Genomic DNA, 24,869 nt, shown 5'->3' with positions numbered 1-24,869 from the left:
GGTTGCCAGAGCATCTTATTAGCGACCACCCCATGTCTCCAACATAAATCTCAGTGTCACAAAAAGACTGGCAGAAGATGTCTGCAGTGCTCTAAGAGTGTACTCAAAAATCTGGCTCTGAAGCAAAGGGAAGCAGTATTATAAAAGACCTAATGCATATGGCAGAGTGTCTTAAATTTGATCCGTTGAGCCACTGGGAGCGAGTGTAATGTATGCAACGATGAGGAGATAGGATCTCTTCGGCTCAGATGGAAAAGAAGCCTTAAAGTCACATTCAGAATAATCTGCAGAAGATGAAGGGTCCATTTAGGTAAACCCAAATAGATTGCATTACAATAATCAAGTCTACTGGAGATAAACGTGTTCCAACAGTTGAATCTTGGCTTATTTCTCTTTTTCGCACAGCTGTCTCTTAAGTGAACGAAGATGATAAAAGCAGAAGCGGGCCACCAAAGTGACCTGGCTCCTTAAAGCGAGAAGCATCCAGCCAACACCAAGGTTCCACACCTTTGAGGCAGGGGCTGAACACTCTCCCAACCCCTGTCGCCAATGACGGACTAAGAAAGGCTCTAAGGTCGAAATCCAGCAAACTGTGATGTCACGAGAGACGGGCATAACAGAATTTCAGTTTTTTAGCACTGCATTTCAAATGGTTGGCAGACATCCATCCACGAAATCTGCTCCAGGCAAGCTTTCACATCACCCACCAGGTCACCCAATGGTTCCCCAGCATGAAAAATTAACTGGGTATCATCAGCATTTACATAAAACCTAGCTCCAAAAGACCTAACCAGGTCCACCAGAGGCTTCATGTAAACCTTAGAAAGTAGGGGACTTAGGGCTCACCACTGGGAACACTGCAGAGAATGCGTTTGGCCACAGATTTGAAGGGGTGGGGGGAAAAAAAGACAGGACTCTGTTACTAAGAAAAGAAGTCAACCATGCCAGGGCTTTATTCCCGATACCTGCTGCAGAGAGGCGTGTCGGCAGGATTGAATGATCGACTGTATCAAAGGCGCCGGCGAAGTCCAATAAAATCAGAACCAGGCTGCATAGATCATCAATCGCTACCACGACAGCGAGCTCAGTACTGCAGTCTAGTCTAAAACCAACCTGAGCCTGATCTATATAAGCCATGAGTTTTCAAAAATGACTGGAGTTGAATCACTGCTATCACCTCTATCAGTTTGTTAGGGTATGGAAGGAGCAAAATCAGGTGATAGTTGGATAATTGGGACGGGTCCAGAGAGGTATTGTTAAGAAACAGGGTCACAGCTACCATCTTTAAGCAGTCCAGTACCACTCTGGAAATAAAAGAATTATTGATTAATCGACATATCAGATACTATCAATGTTCTCACATTCTTGAGTATCCCGAAAGGGTCGAAAGGGGGACCCCGATTGGTGGCGGGTGCTAATAATCTCCAGCAAATAAAGCTCTGAATAAGATTCAAAAGAGGGAAACAGGGTTTCCACTGCTGTTTCTTGCAACAAACATACAAAACTCGAGGTGGTCGCCCATTCCGACTGGATCTTAAGAGATTTTATCCATGAAATATTGAGCCAGTTCATAACACCACATCTGGGAGGGCTTAACATACCTTTTAGCTGCCACCGGGGTACATAATTCAGTCAAAACTTTGAAGAGTACTTGAGCGATGTGAGGGCTAGAGAGAACGCGACTCGAGTAATAGCATCTCTTAGCTTGAAGGACTAAGTTACTTACCTGTAGCTCCTGTTCTCTAGCATTGATATCTTTCACAAAATTTCAGGCAAGCTCCTCGTAAAATACATTTATCATTGGAGAACTACTAACCTCATGCAAACAGGTTACGAAGAACAGATTGGCCAACACTGGATTCTGCCGCAGAATTCCTGTCAACACAGTAAAATTTGGTAAATGAGTGCACAGACCTCCACGTGGCTGCCCTGCAAATCATCTTGCAGGTTACAATCAGTGTTGGTATCTGTTAATTGCAAAGGCTGCAGCATTTGCTGATGGTCCTTAGCAGGGCGAGGAGGTGCAGACAGACTACTAGGGCATGCTAGCAGGCATCTGGGCTCTGGTGGTTGGCAATGATGCTGGGAATGGCAGTGATGGGGGTGCCGGCAACCTTTGTTGCAGGGTGGACATCAGAGTGGTTAATGTATTAAGAATTTCTAGAGAGATCGGTTTGCAGGTGTTTGAGGATGTTATACCCTGCTAGGCGGTAAGGGCTACTTACTTGGCATTGGCCTCCCCTGTGGCCTTGGTGTGTGTTTGACCTTTGGTGGGGGCAAATCAGGAGAAGGGCTGGAAGGCCCTTCATCATCTGAGGGCATAATTAGAGGATCGGCTAGTTGTACGGGGTCCAATTGAGTCCCAACAGCAGAAGACTGTAGCTTTGCAGATTCAGCTATTGTCAGTGGGTGAGACGGCCGTGGAAGAGCTGCCAGCGCAGAGGGTTGCACCACCTGTGGACTCTGGGCAATGCGCATTGCTTTGATAGTAGTGGGTGAGGTCGCAGACAGTTTTCGGCCTTCGATGGTTGTGGCTTTATCGACGGGGTGATGTTGATGATGTAGTCTTAGTCGACGATGAGGATGGATTAGTAGTCAACAAGGCTGTTTTGGCAGGACCTGTCGACGAGGGCTTCATGGTCATTGATGTCACAGACGAGGTCCTTTTGGACATCGACAGGGTAAGGAACTTTGGCGCTCGGGCATCGTTGACTAAGGCGTGGATGGTAGTCCCGTAGACAGAGTAGCCATACCTTTGTTCTTGGAGCACATCGATTAAGTTCCACTGGTTTGGACGTTGACTGTCTTGATGATTTGTCAGAAGATTTTGATGGTGCGCTTGGCCTGCCTTTAGAAAGGTCTTTATGTGCCTTTTTACTGCTTGTTGCAGCTGACTCGTCATGCGATCTTGATCTCATACTAGAGGTGGCTCGCTAAGTAGGCCTACCCTGTCTGAGTGAGGCATGACTCCATACGGAGGCAGAGTCAAAGGTCCCCCTGGCGTCGAGCCACGCGACCAACCTGCACTGACAATCCCTCAGGATTTTATTAGAAAAGAATTGACAGATGTTACAATCCTTGACGACATGGTGCAGGTGTAGGCAGTGCAGTCATCATGAAGGTTCTCCACAAAGACGTTTGAGGCCACATTGTGCACAGGCATTGAAGATGCTCTTCCTCTTAGTTTTAGCCATCGTAGTAGGCCCAAACCAACAAGGCATACTGGAGAATGGTAAATTGTAGGCGGTGAGGAGCCTGATTGATCGCAACCATTTCCGCAGATGAGGATATTGACGATCTTGTCAAAGAAAGTTACATTGAAGATTTTATAAGAATATAAACGTTGAATGCAACGAGAGAGATTTTTGTGGACTCCCAAGACGAAACAGGCAGTAAAAAAATCTGAGGTTGACCACCAGGGGTGGAGCTAAGGGAGCCTTTCCGATTGGCTGTGGGCAGTATGACCTAAAAGTGACTGTACTAGGGCACAAAAGTGACTGAAAATCAGTTTAAGTTTAAACTGCTCTATGTTACAGAGGAATCCCAGCCTAACAACGGGGAACATTCATAGCATGTGAATCTATGAAAGATCCAATGCTGGAGAATCAGCATTTTCTAATATGAACACAAATGCCGCTTGTGAACCTGCTTAGAGTCATATTTCTTCCCCAGGCTCTGGCCAACTGCCTTAACTTCCTCTTTTTCCCCTCAGAGAACCAATCATTGTGCCTCTGGTTCTTCATCCCCAAATTCCTATTAATAGCTGGGGTCAAAGAATCTGCTGCTGCTTGTCTAAAATCTGTGCTGGTTCAGAGCTAGGTTCCACAACCTCATCCCCACTCAAAAATGTGGTCAAGCTTTCAAGATTGATGTTACTCACTTATGGAAAACTATGTTCCAGTTCTTGGGGGACAGGTCAGAATGATCCAACAACTGCAGCAGAATGCTAAAAGGGATCCTAGTATAGTCTGGCCAGGGGAGGAGGATAGGGTTGCCAACCCTCACAGAGTTGGTGTTATCAAAGATACAGTCCAAGGTGTAGCCAGCTCTATGGGTGGATAAAGTCACATTGATCAATTGCTCCAACGCTAAAGCTGGGGAGCAAGCTCGGTCGAGCCAGTCGTCAAGGTAAGAAAATACATAAATGCCTTTCCTCCTGAGGCAAGCCGCTACCAGCTTCGTGAAAAACCCTGGGTGCTGAAGAAAGACTGAATGGCAGGACCTTGAACTGGTAGTGATGTTGGTCCACCATGAACTTTAGGTGCTTCCTGTGTTTCCAATGAATCGGCACATGGAAGTAGGCATCCTGAAGGCTCAGTGAAACCAACCAGTCCTGCAGATCAAGGGCTTTCAGATACTGAGCCAGCGTAACCATTTTGAACATGTCCTGGCGCAGGAACAGGTTCAGCAGCCTGTAAGGAACGCATGGTGGCAATAGTAAGACAGACCCAAGTGACCACAGTTCAAGGGTGTTTATCATACCCTTGCAAAAGTTCAATAAACACCTATCTAAAGCTAAGATGGGAGTAAGCTACGGCCATCACATAATAAAGAAAGCTGTCCTAGTGGAGTCTTGTCAACATAAAAGTGCCTATACTAAAAAAAGAAAAAATATTGGCAATCCTTGCTACTAATTTACAAATAGTGTGGGGGTGCAGTTTGAGAAAAAGAAAGAAGTGTTCACAAAATAATAAGTCAGGATGATTGGGCCATTGGTCTCCATCCCCCATGTTTTCAGCGCGAGGTAAGGCGGGTCACTCGAGAAAAGCACACTCTAGCACTGCGGCATAAGGATACAGTTCAATTTCCACAGTTCAGGACCTTCTGTGTCCAAGCCTCTTTACTCTTGGTAAGTCTGTTGACTCAGAGGGCCTGCTGTACAAAAAGAATAAGGAAACTTTATTTTCTCCGTCTGGATTCAAGTAGGGTGTTCACCCTGGATCCCGCTCAGGCGGGCTTAGATCCTTGTAACACCAAGGTTCCACGTTGGATCTCCCTCCTCCAGGCTCAGATCCCTTTCACACCAATGTCCACGATTTCTTTCACGGTTGACTCATGGTTCACCCCGGATCCCCTTCAGCCGGGCTCAGACCCCTTTCTTTTGGTCAATTAGTCTTCCTCAGCCACGCCTGGACCAATTGCGATGTACTTTAAACTATCAAAGACTTTTGAATGTGCACAGGATTTAGCAAGACCCGTTGCATGACCACTTACATTTCGTTATTCCTTTTTCTCATATTCCGCATCAGTTGGATACCTGACAGATTTTCGAATGAGCGCCCACGTGGCGCCGGACCACTCTGTGTATGGTATCTTTTGTTGTCCTCCCACAGTTCAAAATGTAAAATTCAATTACTCCTTTGGTTCCAATTATATTTGCGTCGCTCTTTGCTGTCTTTTCTGATGCTGCTTTGTTGTAGGAGCCAAGGAAAGTACCACAGCAGCAATCGCTCCTCCCTGCCTTGGTTATCGACGCAGGAGTGTCCCGGGTACCTCTGACACACTGTGCAGGTTTGATCAGCCTTTGTTCCTGGTCTTCGGTCTCTTACTTTCCAAGGCTCACGAAAATAATGGTCTCTAGAAGTCACGGGTACTTCCCTCCTTGCGACTCTCTGGACTCGCCATCTTTCTCCTTGTATCGAAATGCCAACTGATGTTTCTTCATGGAGGTTGCCTCGCTCAGAATGTGCTTTCATGCTCTGCCTTTTATCCGTGTGGGGAAGTGTGATGGAAGTCAGGTGTGTGTAATAATTCGTAATTGCCTGACCTTGCCTGTCCATTGTGTTGGGACATGTCAGGTATACGGCTTTGGTGTTAGTCTGTTGTCGCCCACAGTGAACTTTCCGTGAGAAAGTGTTTGTGTCGGAAGGAAAGGGGGGGGGGGGTGGCAAAACGCTGAAGGAGAACTTTGCCATGGTGCAAGAGGCGTTAACTGCTCACAGTGCTAGACTGCCTGACGCAAACACCTTCTTACCCCATGCGTCAAATCTCTTACTCTCCCTCTCCAGAGGAAGGGATGGGAAGCAAAGGTGGACGTCTTCAGGCTTGCAGTTGCAGCCTGAACCATCAAGCTCTCAGGTAAACCATGGGAGGAGAGAAAGGCTCGGTTCGAAGGGGCAGGACGGTGCTTCCTCGCCAGTTCCCTGTCCACTGACGGAACAGAGGCAGGATTCTTCCACACTTGCAGTAAGGGGGCCTCCAGTGCTACAGTGAAGAGCAGGAGCGTCTGTTAGGGTCATCATTCAGAATGTCACAATGTTCTTACTAAGCCTTTGACGATGGAGCATATAGCCCCAGAGTAATGGCCACCTTGGTCATCAAGCGCTGGAACACAGATCAAGGCTTTATGGCGGTGGGAGCTGGCAATGTCCATCTCTGGGGAGGTGTCGAGGCCACTGGAGACCTGCAGGTCCTTTGCTGGACTCAGCACAGCCTCACCTTCGGCGTAGTTGGTCTGGGAAATCCCTTACCTCCTTAGAACTCAAAGGTGCTCGTCTACAGGGGACAAGGAAGCCCGCCTAGTCATATATGCCATACATTTCTGACATGACGGCATCCATAGGGAATGGGACGTATTCCTCTGGAGCCGATCAGCATCGCAGACGAAACCCGAGCTGGCGCCGAGGTCTCGGTGCCCGAAGGTGGGACCCAGTCAGCGCTTAGGGACCTCTGTCCTTGGTTACGTGATAAAGCAGCCAGACTTTGTACCTTATGACCACTCTGTTTCCCCCCCATGAGAGTACTTTGTCAACCCACAAGCACACGATAAAGGATTGACCACACCATATACTTACTGAAAAATATACTCTTTAGAAGTAGTGTATTTAAGGGAAGTAATATAAATCCCACTGGCACCAAAATTAACTATACAGGATCTTTAACAGATCCACATTACCAATAGTCAGCAGTAAAGGTTACACACGTCCGTATAATTTTCACTGGTTTACCAAGGGCTGAAAGATTGAAAACCAGTGATTTATTACACTAAAATGCACAGAAAATCACAAGTATGTGCTGAAAATACCAGGATTGCTCTAACACCACAGCACCATAAGGGGCACAAATGTTCAAAGCAAATGTAAATGGCATTTACTTTATTGCTTTTAGCACAAACCTTACTCGAGAGCAGAGAAGAGCTTTACAATTGCAGGATGCCACCAATTGGCTTGGCATTTTATAAAGTAGCGTCTGGCAGGTATTGTTGAAAGAACCACATATTTAGTATTTTGCAGAAATAGGGGATGGTGGGGCATTTTAAGGCTGTCAGGATTGAGTTCCGGATGGCCAGGGAGTGGTATGGGAAGGATTTCTTGCGAGTATTCTCTTTATGGGTTAGCTTAGACTACCAACCTTTGCGATCTGAATGACACCTGGCCTAGTAGGATCGTGGTCTGTCTTCCCTTTGTTCCTCCCTCCCTGCCTCGTCGCGCCTTGAAACACTGGTGTATAGGCGCTTTACAAATGCCATATCATAACCTTTGGATGATTTTGCACCGTGCAGTGCAAGAGACTCGAGAGTTCTAGAGTTTAGTAGCCACTCTGTATGTTTGTGTTCTGTTTGTGAATGCTTCGCAGGTGAAACAAGCCTTTAAGATGTCCTGGCAGGGACGGGCACCATTTAAGCTTACACAGTGTAGGAGAGTTATGGTTGAATTTGCAGGCAAAGTGGGTGTGGTGGGCTGCATTGACAGTAAGGAGGACATTTCTGCCAATGTGTGAGATGAGGGCTTGGACCACCGTCCTGAAGTCATGCAGGGGGTGAATGGTCAGATTTTGCGACGTGTGGACATATGTAGGCATGTGGTTTGTGCCTTCTTGAAGGCAAGGCTATCAATAATGATGCCCAAGATTTCTCTGAATTTGACAGTAGCAGGGTGTATCCTTCCCGGTGCATGTAGTCATGCCATTATTGCACACGCAAGTTGTTTGGTGGGGTATCGATGAGGACACATTCAGTCTTCATGGGGTTCAATTTGAGGTATTGTCACTTAAGAGATTTAAGAATTCCAAAAACTTTGTCCATAGGGTTTAACTGGAAAAACCCAAAAGGTCTTCCATGTTTATGGTGAAAAGGTAAGCATATGACTCAAGGTCCATAGGTGAGAGGATGACAGTATCTATCCAGATGAGGAAACAGAGGGACCCCACCAGAGGAGCTCAGGAGCTGGTACCACCATAAACAACTGGGAGAAGGATGGTGCAGAGTGGGACACACAGAGTTGCCCACAGTTGCTGTCTCAGACTTAGGCCAATGAGCACAGTGTCGCAGCAAGCGCGAGTGGACCAAAGAGTCAGTCACATACAAAGCTAAGAAGGTCTATGAGATGGGGTAAAAGTAACAGGGGTAACAAAGATCAAGAGAGACAGTCTGGGTGTCAAAGACGAGCAGAGGCAGAATCAGCCAAAAGAAAGGAGAAGGTAGAATGGAAGGAGAGAGTAGAGACAATAGTTGAAGAAAAAGAGGAAATATCAATGAATCGAAGGTGACGGCGATAGAAGGTGGAGGAGAACGGAGAAGGGGAGAGGAAGGAGGGACAGAAAAAGAGAAAGAAGGTAGTGATCAGTGCAATAGAGAGGGAGAGCAGTAATTGAGGCAGAGAGTGGGATATTGGAGAAAATAAGCTCAAGGGGGGACGCTGATATATGAGAAGGTGGAGTGAGAACTTGCAGTAGTGAATAAGTATCAAGGATAGAGAGGAGCAGTAAAGTAACATGGATTAGAAGAGAGTTCAAGATTAAAGTCACACAGAAGAAAATGCCAACACCACCACCAACACGTCCAAAAGGTCGGACGGGTATAAGGACTTGGCAGAAAGTGCAGCAGGAATGGCACTGTTGGAAGGAGACAGACACTTTTCTGTAAAGCAGAGGAAGTGAAGATGGAAATGAGAAAAAAAATCTTGAGCAAGTGTGTCTGATTGTTGAGGGAGTGAGAGTTCTAGAGTGCAATCTTAAAGGTTTGGGACAGGCCAGTCATAGGAGGATGGAAAAAGTTTAGCATAGCTGCGGGGTGAAGTACAGTTGGCCCAGAAGCAGGTTTAGAACAAAGCCATGATGGAGCAAAGAAGGGAGGGGAAACAGAAATAAATAGCTGGAGAGTGGTTGTGAACATGCCAGTGATTGTACATGATACAACGATCCCCAATGACGGTTGGAGGGGCCAAACTCTGGCGAAGAAGAGAGGGATAGGAAGTAGTATAGCAGAGAGGTGAAAGAAAGCATAGTGAGGGGTCAGGAAAAGCTGATACCAGCTACAGACAGCTGAAGACAGCTAGGACTTGACATCACGTGCAGGACGAAACCCGGGATAACATCCGGCTAATGGCTTATGGAGGTGGGTGGCTGGTCCATGGGCATGTCAATCTTCCGATGGACAGAGCAGTGGATGGAGAAGTCGTGGGGTGAGACAAGCAGTCCGAGTGTAGAGATAGGTAAATGGGGGGTCCATGTGGGAGCACAGGTCCAGGGCTCCATTCAGCACCATGGGCTTTAGTCCAAGTCCGGGCAGGGCAATTCACAGGCCTGGGCAGCGCTCGCTCCAGCACAGCAGGTGCCAGGCTGAGCTGCTCCACACCACGACAGCCCGGGACAGCACCAAGCTTGTCCTCCCTTCTGACTGCCCACCAACACATGAAACACATATGGCAACTGTAGCACCGGCCAGTCTTGCATGGGATTATGGTACAATGCAGCTGGAAATGCACCATGAACTAATGGCAAAGCAAACCATGCACCACATTAGAAACTCACCAGGACCAGGAGGACCTTACCTCAAAATGGGCTTTTTGTATTTAAAAACTATCTTGGTTTGGCAATGTACTGTCGCAATGTGCAATTAAGTGCAACATTGGGTGATAATTTGACACTAGTTCATACAAATATTAATTTGGGACTATGGAAATGGGGTTCCATACAAATCAATGACCCCGTCCACGGTTTATGAAGGTAGAACCTACCCGACCATTTGACGTGTTAGCCCCCATCCCCACAACATTTCAGTGTAGTTACTACCCTGAAAACCCCTCTATGTAGCTCACAAACTCTATACAGCTAGAGGGGCTCAAGACCCTATCTCAGATGCACTCCAATGAGTGCCAGGCCTCAATGATGTTAGCCTTTGTGGCAAAACCCACCCGGAAAACAAATAAATCCATAAACAAAAATGGCTTCTGGGTGTGAGTGGAAGAGGATTGCTAAGGCAGACATCTCATCACTGCCAATCAAATATGCACAACATAGAAAGAAACAATAAAAGGTATCTTAGCCAGAAACAGAAGTAGTATCGGGCCATCAGAATTTGGGGACGCAAACATGGTTTGGGTGATTGTTGATGTGACTTATTGGCCATTTGCCGAACTGCATTATTTTAGTAATGTTAAAGTACTAGTATAGTTTCCAGTTTCCTGGACATGACCAACCATCCATAGATAAAGACTATGAAAGGGGTGAAGGACACATTTGTGAATCTGACCAAGTGCAGATTGGACACTAAGAGGGAGAGGTAGTCGAGGGGGGAGGCAGTAGAGAGATTGGTACAAAGCATGTATAGGACAAGCTGCATAGCACTGCTAGTAGAAGCTTGCTGGAGAAGCAGGTCCGATATCACAAACACTCCCTGATGTGACAAACACTCAGAGCTCAATTTAGATTACCAAAGTCTGCGCAGTCCTGCCCTGGGGTGCAGATTACCATCCTTGTAGAAATCTCCATCAAATCCTACAAACCTACTCGTAGAGATCTCCCATTCCCAAAGCATGCACAGTCACCAGAGTTTGGTGATGGAGATATCTGAGAGGCAGATAATGAGGGATCACAATGCCTGAACAGTACATTAGGAGAACTCAGTCTCCTAAACCTGCCCAGTAACTATGGAGTGCCATCAACAAGGTCGACCCATTTTCCAAAGAATTCCCATCACCAAAGCGTGCAGTGTCCCCTACTCTGGGAGCTCCATCAGCAAAGCCTAGGTAAGAGACTTAAGAGGAGTGAAGAGCTAATGGTGAAGGGAAAGAAACGGGAGGTTGCGTGACGCGTGTAGTAGTGGCTATGCAGCAAAGGGAGGGGGTGTGTGGCAGGACTAAGGGTTGTGGAAAAGGAGATGTCAAAGTGTTGAGGAAGTAGGGATCGAGGGATTGGTGACTGGTGTGTAGAAAAGAGAGAATTGCAATAGGAAACTGAATAGAATCGGGAAGGCAAGCCTGTAGGGAGTCAAAAAAGACGCAAAGCGGATGAAACCCCTAACACCTCAGGAAGCAACAAGAAATGGACAATAAGGAAATGGCAGGAGCAAATAGGTAGGCCATGGTTGAATGTCAATATGAAGGATGGATGCTTTTAACGGTGGCACGGCACAAGGGATAAGGAACTGATGCATAAAAGGGTTATTGTATAAGGCGATGATGGCTGACATCCGAGGATTTTGTACTATAGGATCCATTAAAACAACCAATACATGCTCTAAAGAACTAACAACAAAACAGAGCTCATCAGGTTTGCAATCCTCCACGCCTTCTGAGCCCCAAACACACGATTGACCATTTGCTGTTATGTTTGCGCAGCTTCCTATTAGTGTGCCAGAGCCGCTACTAAATTCTGAGCTAGCACGAACATCCGTGCCCAATGAAACATCTTTTGTCACTCAAGTTCCTGACTCTGTTCAGAGCCTTAGTACAATGGCATTACCGCGATGCAGTCCCCTTCAACAAATAATTTCAGACCACGCAATTTTAACAGTTGAACAAAAATCCAAGTCGGCCACCGAGACATCCACGAATGCACAGCATGAAATGGAAACCTCATATAAGTGTTCTGCCATTTCTGATATATCCATTCATGCCAGCCTTAGAGATTCAAAAATAGGGTCATATTTAACAAAATCCTGTGACTTATTTTCTAACAAGCCTCATCATACTTCAAATCTATCAGATTAATTTGCCAACCCTACCCTATGTCGGTTGGCACCCCCACAAGTTGACTCTAGACTGTGACACAATGCTTGAGATTACACTCTCTGCTATTAACACAACTATTATTACACTACATAACTCAATGGAAACTATGGATCAAAAAATAAGTCACCAAGCTGCACAAATTCAGCAAATAGACTGGACGGCAAATTATAAAGTCAATAATTTATACAATCAATCTTTAGCGCTTCTAACTACTCAAGCAGAAAACGAGCCTCCTTCGCTCTCAGTGAAAACAAAGACTTATGATTGTAAAAAAAAAAACACTCTTTGCCAACATTCCAAAAAATCATAAGAGCAACTGATTTTAATGACCCAGAAATTGTCATTGTTGAATCTCAAGACTCGCAAGTTCAGGAAAATATTCCATCGGTAACAGCTGTTGAAATATTTTCTAATATGAAGACTGCAACAAAAGAAAATGCTAATATAAGAAAAAAAAGAAACCCCATGTTCTCAACAAAAGAAAACTAAGAATACTAAACCCGCTCCTGCGAAATCAGAGAACGGGGTCCAAGAAAGGTCTCCGAGCTATTACTCTTGCTCAGATACATAACATTGCAACCACTCAGGCAATTTAAAAAAAATATAAAAAAGTTGCAAAAAATGCAAAAATCTCACAGCATCCATCTGTCACAACAAATCTTGACCATCCGCCATTAGACTATCTAATATCAGAGCTGCATATTCAATCGGCTACTCACTTAAATCAGGTCATTACTATAGATAATGCTAAGGTTGTACCTGTGCATGGGGACAGCTTCTCTCTTGAATAACGTCTCCCTTGAACAACGTAGGCCAGAAATAAGGCGAGCCGTCAACAAATATCTCTCTGGCCAAATCAAAGATGGCAAGGCCTTATTAACTAAACCTTCCCCAACACCACCATCAATGCCCTCCATGAAACCTGCATTACCAATATTGAATCATAATCAGCAAAATGATCTTGAACAAAATGTTGACTTGACACAACCTGCTAATAATCTATGTCATAATTCAAATGCTAAAACTTGCAATAACTCTGTTCAGCATTTATGCACGCAAGAGCAAAAGGCAATAATGATTCCCATGAACGTCCCCTTTGACTCGAACATTTCTACCATCCAAGTAATTGGACAAAACCCTACACAGAACAAGGCTCACTACACATACTAATTATTAAATGCCGGACGGCCCCATACAAAACCTATGACCTGAATAGGTCCATTATAATGAATATATTTCAAGAAATCACAATATTAGAAGATATCACTTCAGTAGATATTGCTCAAGTCGAATTCCTAAGTGAATTCGATTTATCCATTGTACGGCTATGGATTCCGTCGGGGGTGGTATTAAACACCCTGTGGAAGGCCAAAATGTAGCTGTTCTCTTTGGTATTCATTGTTGCCCAAGATAGGTTTTTGACCAATTTAAAACAACCTGAAATCTTAACACCACCAGTTGTGCAAACTTCTTGTAATTGCAAGTGTAAAGAATCTGCTCAAACATCACGAATCCAGCGCATCAATGGTTGGCTGTAACAACAAAAACGGCCCGCCAGCACCTATTTGACATTAGCAAGTTGGAATACCTGTGGTTACAATCATCTCCAAGTCTCTAATCAAAATGAAATCAACAAATTTGACATTGTAGCTTTCCAGGAAATGTGGCTGACTGTGGCTGCATTATGGGATAACCACAAACCTGTACTTGTGCCTGCCAAGTCAGCTGCAAAAGGACACTAGATCGGGCTAATGGTAGCTGTTAAAACCAGTTCTGGCTTATCTGTGCAATTGTGGGCTTTACCAAACATCTTTTTGCAACTGGTCAAGATAACAGGTCATGATCGTGTGATTGCACGCACTACTCAACATATACAGGAACCCTGCTGGCCTCTCAGATCATTGCTTTTTGAGGCAAATTAGATCTCTATTTGATGTGATTGCAAAAGATAAAACTGTCACCAATATTATAGTTAATGAGTATCTTAATTTACACCCCCTTTACAAGCTCAAGAACTCCAGAGATCCAATAACTAAGGAATGGGAGACTATCATGCGTGAAAGACAGCTATTCAAGGCAAATGCATCTCTCCCAGGAGATGTGCCGGCACATCACACGTGGGCAAGAGGTAGCAGCCGGAGTATCATCCTATTATCCCTAAAGTGGAATTGGATGTCAAAAATCCTATCAACTAACATACAGTGGTATAAGACCTATGTAACAATCAATAATGCCAGGAATCGTTTCCGATGGAATGATGACAAATTATTGCAGTTGAATAATTTGATCCTTGAGAATCAGCTGTCATGTTATAGTACACCTTACACGGCAGCTTTAGTATGTTTTGGAGTTGTTGCAGCCTCTGCAGAAATAAAGAAAATAACTGCTCACAGACACCTTAAAAAACTCCTAAGTATACTCTCCATAGCCGAAAAATCAATTGCCACTAAGCATGCTAAATGCGTATATCGCAATTGGATGAGCAGTCGTACGGCTAGATTATATCAGCGAGATGGCGAAATCATGCTAACTATTATTGCACGAAAAAACTCTGCCCAGATATGGCATCTTTTGAATAATGCAACTCAAGCCTTAAAATTCAAGACGCAAATCAACGGTCTCAGTGAACTGCAGTGGCACGCACACATCACTAAATTGTACAATGACCCATCTTTTGTTCAATGAATGCATTATGTTGATTCTCTTCCATCATGGCATTTAAACACCACTGAAGCAGATATAGAAAATCTCATACAGAAAGCAAGTCGATCGAGCGCGTCGGGCCCTGATGGCCTGAGCAACTTCATGCTCTAGGCCCATCCAAAAATGTGGGCCAAGATACTAACTAACATCTTCAACCAAGTTAATAACACACGCACAATCCCTGCACCATGGAAGCAGTCAGTGATTGTTCCAATCATCGACCCATAGCACTGCTTGATGCGCTGGGAAAGATCTGTGCGCCTCTGGTCCTCCGTCAATTCAACAAGTGGACCTCGACCCACCATCAGAGAGATCCATACCAGACAGGATTGGTGGCCGGTTTAGGAACATCTATTAACCTTACTATTCTTACTGCCATAAAGACAAATGCATTACAGAATCAACAGCCATTCTACTTCACGCATGTGGATTTCCACGCAGCGTTCGATTCAGTCTCCAGACGGATCCTTCTAGAGAAATTGCAAAAGGCAAATTGCCTTTCTACTTCAATTGACATTCTAGCTACTTTCCATTCTGATACCTCAATTCAAATTAGTCTGACCACTGAGGTATTATTGTCGGCCCCAATTCAGACAACTAGGGGCCTCAAACAGGGTTGTATTTTTGCATCAGCTATATTTCATTGTTTCATTCACGATATCACGAACTCCTTTTGCAATATCATTACTGATGCTCTTAGACTTAACTCTGAAGTGGTCGCAGCACTACTCTATGCTGACGACTTAATTCTCATCTCGAAGACACCGGTGGGATTACAAAATCTCTTGAAGGCCTTAGCAGCCTACATAGAATTAAACAAACTATCTATAAATATACAGAAGACCAAAATATTAACATGCGTAACTAAACGCTTAGTATGGAACAAACCAGTCTGAACCTTAAACCAGGTACGTCTAGAAGTTGTTAATCAGTACACTTATTTAGGTATGGTTACTGATAGCCAACTCAACTATAAATCACATATTACGATTTTGGCCTCCAAATTGAACACGATATCCCAAACTAAAATCATATTGTCAAAGTATGGCAAATTTACCATACAACCTTCCATTACCTTACTATCTTCAGAAAACGGTTCCTGTTATATTGTATGGCTTGGAGACAATAGAAGCTTCAAAGAATACTACCCTTATTAAATTTGAAGCTAAATATTGGAGACAGATACTAAATTTACCAACATGTATCCCGAGTTGTCTACTAAGATATGAACTAAGGCTAACATCTTTACACGGTATGCTCCAATGGCGCTTATGTGCCTTATTCAGAAAGTGTTTATTGGGACTAAACTCTAATACGTTGCTGAAAGTTATAGCCAAATATTTGCTTGTATCGACTCAACTATCCAACCACAAAAAGAGCACAATTCATTAAGATATTAGCTGATGCCAATATTACCATCCAACTCCTGATATGCAATCCTGACAAAGCCAAAACCAAACTTTATCAAGCAGACTGGATAGCTACAAAGAGAAGTTGCAATCAATATAGGGATTACAAAAATAATTCCTTCGCAGATAAGCAACTTCATATTGTTGAACCATATCTCCTCAAGTAGCCATTCTTAACATACAAGTCAGCTATATTGAGGTTTTGTTTGAATATCTGGCCATCTAGAGAAATCTTGGCAAAACGAGCTCTTATAAAAAAACGATCATTTTTGTCGAATAGAATATAAAGAAACTTTGAAACACATCCTAATTTAATGTTTGGCTTTAACATTGCAGAGAGTTAAATACTTCTGTAAGCAAATTGGTTATGCTGATGAGGCATGGCAACTATTATTGACCACATCCAAAACTGGCTTAAGAATAGAGACTATGAATTTTCTGACTGCAATCTTGGCAGAAACACAAAAGATAATTACATAATTATACCCAATTCAGCGTCAAGTAATCCAACGCTAATGTCAAAACATTAACTTTACATTGTATTGTCTTTTTTGTTTTAAAGCCAAAATTATGATTATACTATACATTGAATGTATTCTTTTGTCACTTTTATCTCAATGTTTATTTAGATATACTGGTGCACATTAACTTCTTTAATGAAATGTGTAATGTATGTAAAGATTACCATTTTTTTAATGTTTTATTATCTATCTTCTGGAAAACGGTTTTGTCTTCTCTAAAAGGAAAGTTATGTTACCTTGAAATAATGTATGTAACTGTGTAAGTGTATTTTATTTATTGAAAGGTTGAGATCTTTTTTCAACTGTTTAAAAAAAATGAAAAAACGGTTATTTACCTTCTTTGGCTTTTCTTTTAAAGTCTTTTACTTCAAGTACTCCACCGGTCTCATAATCTAAGAAACAAAACAAAAAACAGATGGAATATGCTTCAGAAGTTACATGTGCAGGACCTCACCCAAGAAATCCAGCACTGACACTCGCATTTAAGCACTTCTGCCAAGCTACCCATGATAGACAAAATGCAGGGGAGGTGGGCAGTATGTGTGTTCAATACTCCTGGTATGGAAATTTGGGTTAGAAACCACGAATAACGAAAAATAAATATGTCATTAATAAGGAACCGTGCCCCTCCACCTCAATAAAAAAACAAAGAGTTAAGGTATTCTGGTATGTTACAGGGGCAGGGACCCTCAATAACTCCAATCAGACTGCCCACCAGCTGTGAATCATTTACCACCTCAAAACATTTTTGTAAGCCAGTGGCAAATTCAGTAAATCAATTCATAGTACTGACACTAGAAAGCCATCATCTACCTCATCCAAATGTGTTTGCAAGTGAGCGATTCATTGATGCTGGACTCAGACCACTCCAACTGGGTCTTTTTACTAAAGCAGGGGGCAGTCACGGGAGCATATGCATCCTTCCCAACTCTACAGTGTGCCGAAAAGACTACTGCTCTGCAGGAGTACAGGGTTAAGTAATGGATAAAACTCATACTCAACCCTAAACTACTACTAAAACCAGGAGTGAATCCAATCAAAGTTGAAAAAGGTATAGCCTGACATAACTCCTTCGCCTCTAAGCCAAAACGGGCCAGAGGGCAGGGAGGTCATAGACTGAAGATAGGGAGGACACTAGAAACCAAGCTGATAATAAAATGACACCAAAAGTTTTGACCAGTATAGTTGTGGATTTCCAGAGACCATGTCATAACCAGACACGGCTTTTATTGAGATGTCTTATCTGTCAACAGATTCTGGGAGCACACAATTAAATTATTTTATTTGGATCAGGACTACCTACGGTTACAGGCAGATCTTGGCTGTTGAAAATGTGTGCTCCCTCAGTCTGTTGGCAGGAATGCACCTATCACTGTTCCGACATGTTGCCAAACCACATTGCAGCTAGTGGGGGGTATCAGTAAACCGGCCCAGCAAAGGAGGGTCTTATTATCAGAACTCCCCTTCAGAGATAGATTTACCTGTATGATTTTACTATATTTTTTAAAAACTCTGGCTATTCGCTTTCACCGATGGCATTAGGTCACACACAAACACCTATGATCTCCTAAAAGGCAGTTATAGGAACTTTTGCAAACTGACCATCCCTACAAAGAAAAAACAACTTTAATAAAGCTAAAAGGCTCAAAACATGTGTTGTATTCTATGAAATAACTGGTATAACGTGCAAGCTAAAGTGAAAGTAAAACTTGGCTAGCTCTGTTCAATAATTAGCACAATCTGAAAACTGAAGTGAAAACAAAATTTGAATATTACTGTTTATGCCCATCCAACAAATGCTGAAAACGAAAGCATACTCTAAAGTTACTGTTATATTATAAGTGGAGCATATTATACAACGTATTTGCATAAAGACAAAAAAGCATACAAATATTTTTTTCAAGTACAGACATTTTGGGGAATTTCGTTTCAAATGTTGGGAAATTAAAACCGCACTGCAAACAAACATATTTTTGAACATTGCATCCAAAAATATATCCTCAATTTAACGTAATCGCCTTTTCCATTTTACTAGTCCACAGGCCATGGTAATCAACTAATGTTGCACATATTAATGCCCCCATACATCATCTTGAAAACTGACCACTGGTTGTGTTTTTATGGAAATAAACAATTGATAAAAATATCACATACCTAAAAATGGATAGGTACTTTAAAATGCACCACATCACATTAAAGCAGAAATATGTTTAAAGATGGCCATAAGTAACACAACCTTAAACCAAACTTAGTCCCATTTTTATAACCACCATTACCCAACATGTGGTATGTATAATATGGTGGGGATTGTGCTGCACGTTTCATCCAGCAATTCAATGGCACGACCAGAGGCTCGTATTATGCTTCTCAAACTTCAAACCTCAGAAAACAGCATCAAAACTCAACCAGTAACACTAGGAACTACATGTAGCAACCTATGCGCTGATGATGTCATGTGACTGGAGTGGAGTCAACGTGGCTGTGGCGAGCGCAGCAATAAATAAGTTTTACTTTCACATTCATATGGTGTGGTTGTGTTTATTTAGCGTGTGCCGCATTGCGCGCATACCAGGCCTCGACAATGTCAACGAGGTATTAACCCTCGTGGCTGCTGTGCTGTGCTCCGCGCTAGCACCTGCTCGGGAGAGACCCATTCTCCAGAGCATCCATCCCAACGAGTGAAGATCGTGAGGCCAAGCCTACACCATTCAGCCAGCTCACGCACGCTAGAAGGAGTGGAGTCCTCCTGCTGAGCCAATCCTGGGCACAGACTCACACACTGCTGCCTGGCTCAGGACTCAGAACTAGAGGTAGGAACCCTAGTTTCTGCAGCACTCCACCATAAGGCAGAGGAGCACTCCTGCCGTGCCTGCTCCTGGCCTGCACACCTACTGCCTGCTCCAGACTAAGGCTAGAGGTAGGAACTCTAGCTCTGCAGCGCTGCCACAGCATCTGTATAAAACGAAGTAAAGGGCACACCGCAGCCCCAAAATCTGCGTGCATAAGGCCACAGCTACGCACGACACGTGAGGTGCACCACAGACAAGAGAGGAAAGCCTGCAGGGACAGATCCTCATCCACTGGGAGCAAAACGAGTGCCCTCACGCACGCCCAAGATGCTGCCACGACAGCAAGACAGGATAGGGGCGCTATCCCGCTGCCATCGCTACTCCCTTTCAACACGACTGATACCACCAGCCTGGGACCATGATGGATCAGATGGATGAAGGAGTTCGATGCAAACCTCTGTGCCCTTGGCCTGCAAGAGGATCAGCGTAATTTATCAGCATACTCACCGTCACAGCTGACCCGGAAGGGAGGGACATCATTTTTGAACTTCCGGAAGACGTTGAATACTCGTACACGGACTTTAAGTGTATACTGAACACACAAGAATGTAGAATACAAAAGGCATTTGTGCCACGCTACAATGCAACTCCCAGGAGAGAGCATGGACAAGTTTGTGACGTGCCTCTGATCCAGAGTGAAACACTGCAAATTTCACCTCTTCACAAATGACAAAGCCATCAAGTCACAAGTCATCGCAGGATGCAAATCAATGACCCTGAAGAAGAAGTTGCTGTAGAAGCACACACTCTGGCAGAAATACTCATTCTAGCAGGAACAATGTCGTCCCTCGACCTCCAGATCTCCACCCTGAGCAAAATCCACATTTCCCCAGCAGTTGCAACAAAAGAGGGTTTAACAAGATTGCAACCCTGCTGCAAAACACAGAGACAGAGAAATGACAATGCTACCTATGTAGTTACGACCTCCCACATGAAGGATCCTGCGCGGCCATTAGCCAAATATGTTCGGCATGCAGAGGTGAAGACCATTTCAGAATGATGTGCCACAACCCCAAAGCATCCAGACCTAGCCTAGCAGAACAAAGGATCCACCGGCACAGGATGCCCTGTGCCCCCGTCCGCTGTGCGAGGAAAGGACTAGATACACGGAAAGGAAAGACGACACACTGGATCGAAACGGTCCCCCTCCCCAGATGCACGCCGAAAAAGGGAGAAGACACTCATCGCCTGCGCACCAGCACACCATCCATGAGCGGATCAGTCTCCCAGTCCAGCAGCGAGCGACGGAAAAGAGGGTATCTATATGCCCTGGGAAACCCAACAGCCTCGGAACATAGCCCCACACTGCCCATCATAGTGTGATGCCCATCACAGAATTTGAATTCCTGGTGGACTCAGGTGTCACAGTCCACGTGATGTCAGAATGTGAATACCGCAAGCTCACACTTGCGCCGAAACTAAAAGAGGGCCGGGTGGGCATCTATGCTTACAGAGCGAAACAGCCCCTCCCTTGCCTGGATGCCTTCACGACCATGTCCTGCAATAAAGACAAACAAAACAGGTGCTCTGAGAAACCAGAAAGTGTCTCACCCGCTAGTCCCCGGAGGTCTCTCTCTCAGGTGGCCAGGGCACGGCCATCGCCTTTTGATCGAATCGAGACCCTGGGGGTGGACCAGTGCAGGAGGATCACCTGGGTGAGGAGGCTTTGGGGAGTGGGAGTGGGACACACATGACTTCCAATAAACTTCCCCACACTGATAAAAGGCGGAGCACGAGAGCACACTGAGCGAGGCAAAGCACACAAAGGAACATTACTTTCCCAACGGCCGAAGGAAGGAAGACGGCTAACCAAGAATGGTACGCAAGGAGGGAGATACCCCTGATCTTTTTGTCGAGAAGCTGTTACTTTCCAGAACCCTTCAGATTAGAAAGATTAAGGCCAGGAAGCCAGACTTAAAAATACTGTATTGTGTTTCGGAGATACCCGGGGACCTCCTGCACGGCTGACCGAGTCAGGGAGGAGCATCAGTCGTGGTACCAAGATCAAAAGCAGCACCAGAGAGATCAACACAGCCAGTGAGTTGGGGGAGACCGATGCAAGACCGGTCTGTGTTGAAGTCAAGGTTGCAAGCAGCAACATGGTATAAGGAGCGCAAGAACGAATATTGAAACGTGTGTGATGAAAGACAAGAGGAAAGCTTAAAAGGTACAATACCAGTGACAGAGTGGTCCGGCACCACGAGGGTGCTCAATCGAAGGTTTCTGTAAGGTATCCAGTCAAGAAGTGGCAGGAACGAAAGTAGATTAGCAAGAACATTGTGTGAAGTGAATCGAAGTGGTCCTGCAACGGTTTAAGGAAAACCACTGCACATTTGAAAGTCTTTGATTTTTGATATCAAGAGGAAAATATAGAAAGTCAGATGATATGGTCCGAGCACGAATGAGGTAGACCAATGAATATTGTGCTAAAGGGATCCGAGCCAAAACAAAGGAGATCCATGGAACGAGCATGAACGAGGGAATCAATTGTGAACATTGTGGTAAAAAGTGGTCCGAGTCTGAAGGAGGGAGAGTCATGATGAACACTGAAAGCGAGAACTTGTGCATGTAAAAATCCTGATAAGAAAGGAACTTTGGTGCTTATTTGTTACGACGGACAGTCTGCAGTAAGAGATGGTTATTGGAAAAGCTTTGTCAGAAGGCCCCGATACCTATGCTTTCAACTGTAGGCTTCTGGCAGAAAAGCCAGAGTGTGTGCGAAGTTCGAACGTGCCGCCTTGCCCCATGCCGGAAACATGGGGAAGGGAAGCCAACTGCTCGACTATCCTGACATATTTCTTGAACACTTTTCTTTTGTGCATACATTATTGTCTCACACCATTTTGTATTTAGAAGTAAGGATTGGCAATAGGTTTATTAGTATAGGCCCTTTTATTTTGACAGAGACTAGACTAGGACTGCCTTATTATTTGATGGTTGTAGCTTGCTCCCATCCTTAGATTTAGGTTTAAATAGGCATTTAACCAACCCATTGAAGTTTAATAAACATCCTTGAACTGTGATCACTTGTGTCTGTCTTCACTGATTGATACAATGACTTCCTTAGAGTGCTCATTCACATCCTCGCCACGGAAGCCTCCTGCGAATGCATACTAAGTTTTAAATCAGCAATACAAATGGGGCTCATCCACATACTATACCAAGTGATGGCAGACAAATACATCACACCGACCACCAAAGTTGAAGCAAGTTTCCCGAACCTCTTCAAAGGCATAGGAAAACTGAAGGGTACAAAATTCAGCTGCACATTGACAAATCCATAAAGCCCATCGCACAGCACTACCGAGGAATCCCTTTTAACATTCAACATCAGGTAGAAAAGGAACTGCTCGCTGTCATCGACATCATAGAACCGGCATCAGGCCCAACCCCATGGGTCTCCCCAGCAGTGCTGGTACCATTAAAAGGTACCAGAAGGACACATTAGACCATGTGTAGACATGCGAGCACCGAACAGAGCGATACTACATGAACACGACCAATCCGAATGCATCGCAGATATGATGCACCACCTCATCAGGACCAAAATGATTTTCGCGCTTAGAAATAAACAAGGGTTACCATCAGGTGGAATTGGAGGAAGAGTCACGCTACATCACAACCTTCACTATACACTTGGGACTTTTTTCACTATAAACGTTTGAACTTCGGGAATATCCCCAGACACTGAGCTATTTCATGAAGAAATACGGAAAGTGATCTGCCACATCCCACACTGTCTCAATTATAGCAACGACATCCTTGTCTTCGGGCAGTCACAAGAATCTCGTGATGCAAGGCTTATGACAGTGTGATCAGCCCTCTGCAACGGAAATTTGACTCTGAACAAAGAAAAATGCGTCTTTAACAAGACAACACTTCATTCTTCGGTCATATTTTTTCTGAGAAGGGCATAAAACCTGACTCCGACAAAATCCGGGCATTGAAGGAAGCACCCCGCCCGAAAAACATCGCACAAGTGAGAACCTTTCCTAGGACTGGCAAGCTACTGCACACAATACTTACCAGACTTCGCCTCTACTAGTGCCCCACTGCGCACCTCGACTATGAAGAACCTTGACTAAAAAGGACCACTTGTTATTCTGGGAGGAAGCTCAACGAAAGGCATTTGATAAGATCTGTAAAGACATTGCCACGGCCATCTGCATGTCATACTTCGACCACAACATGTTCATGAAAGTCACGGTTCATGCCAGTCCCGTGTATGTACTTTTCTATTCTTACTGGATGTGTGTATATTTCACTGTAAATAAATGCGCTAGTGGTGCATGAGCAGTTTTATTTACCCGCAGCAGAAGGCTTCTCCCGCAGCAGGGAACTAGCAAGTGCACGACAGCCATTTCGAGAAGTACCCATTGAGCTCAAAGAGCACTGAGCAGAAGGAGATCTGCTCTGCACTACACTTATAAGTAATTAGAGCCACTGGGATTAGAAATAGAAGCCTCCCATTCCTCCTCCTCTTCAGCCGTCTAACACACCTTCAATGAAGCCACTATGCTCCTTCTCCTACTCACACACATGGCGCTTCTCTTCATTCAGGAGTGGCTGTTTGCTAGAGGCAAACCCAATAACAAAATAACGTGGTTCACAGCAGCCAGCCTTACAAGAATTTGTGGGAACCAAGCAGGTATAAAACATTTAAAAAAGAAATAAATCCAGGTCCCTAGCTGAAAAAACAGCTGGCATGAGCCATGGAGAATGGGCAGGTTGGGGCCCAGGAGAAACACTACAGCTTTTCACAGTACAGCTATGAATCAGACGGGTGACTATGGGCATGAGATTCTTGGGGCCATCTGTGGACAAAACATTGGCAGTGAGCACAGGGCTGTTTGACATAAGCCTAGGCCTTGTTGTCAAGCCCCTCAGAGGGCTAAACCAGTATGAGGCAGAGGGGTCAATAAAAAAGAAAGTGGAAAGGAATGCCTAACAAGAAACATCCGGGGAGTTAGAGTAAAGCAGGCAGTAATCTCCTGTACACATTTTAAAAAGGGCTTCTGGCTAATCAACAGGTGGAGCTCAGTATGCCAGCGCTGAGAAATCCACTCGCCGTGTGGACAAACTATCCAATCGATATATCTGATTAGGGTGATGACGAGGAATCATCAATTTTTGACCCCAGCTCTGGGGATTCCAATGCTGATTTTGAAGTCAAGTGCAATGAGGAATAGTGAGTGGCAAGTAAGGAAAGACATTTTGATCCAGATACCCTCATTTACCCTAGATCAGCAGGGAGGGATGCCAACACTGTGGCAGGATACCTATGCAGGAGACTGAACTCCACTGCGTAAGGAAACCATGAACAAAATGAGGCCCTCGTCCACACCTGGAGAGAAAATTAGCCTCTACCCACTTCTGAACCCTAAAATTATTAACTTCTTGGAAAATCTGGAAAATAGCCAAAGCAGGGAAATGATA

At 44.4% G+C, this 24,869-nt stretch overlaps 1 protein-coding gene across 7 annotated transcripts in view; it reads right to left on the bottom strand.

Annotated features, from left to right (window-relative positions):
• ENTPD5 (ectonucleoside triphosphate diphosphohydrolase 5 (inactive)) overlaps window positions 1-24,869 on the bottom strand; it is a 786,147-nt gene that overhangs the window by 73,036 nt on the left and 688,242 nt on the right. For all 7 annotated transcript variants that reach the window (XM_069637650.1, XM_069637644.1, XM_069637649.1 and 4 more), the window contains one exon: window positions 16,920-16,976. In XM_069637650.1, coding sequence (XP_069493751.1) covers window positions 16,920-16,976 — 57 coding nt within the window. The remainder of the gene's footprint in view (window positions 1-16,919; window positions 16,977-24,869) is intronic.

This window comes from Ambystoma mexicanum, chromosome 14 (assembly GCF_040938575.1).
Source record: "Ambystoma mexicanum isolate Mex_15411 chromosome 14, UKY_AmexF1_1, whole genome shotgun sequence".
Taxonomy (NCBI): domain Eukaryota; kingdom Metazoa; phylum Chordata; class Amphibia; order Caudata; family Ambystomatidae; genus Ambystoma; species Ambystoma mexicanum.
The sequence above is the reverse complement of the archived record's forward strand: the minus strand, read 5'-3'. Positions and strand labels throughout refer to the sequence as shown.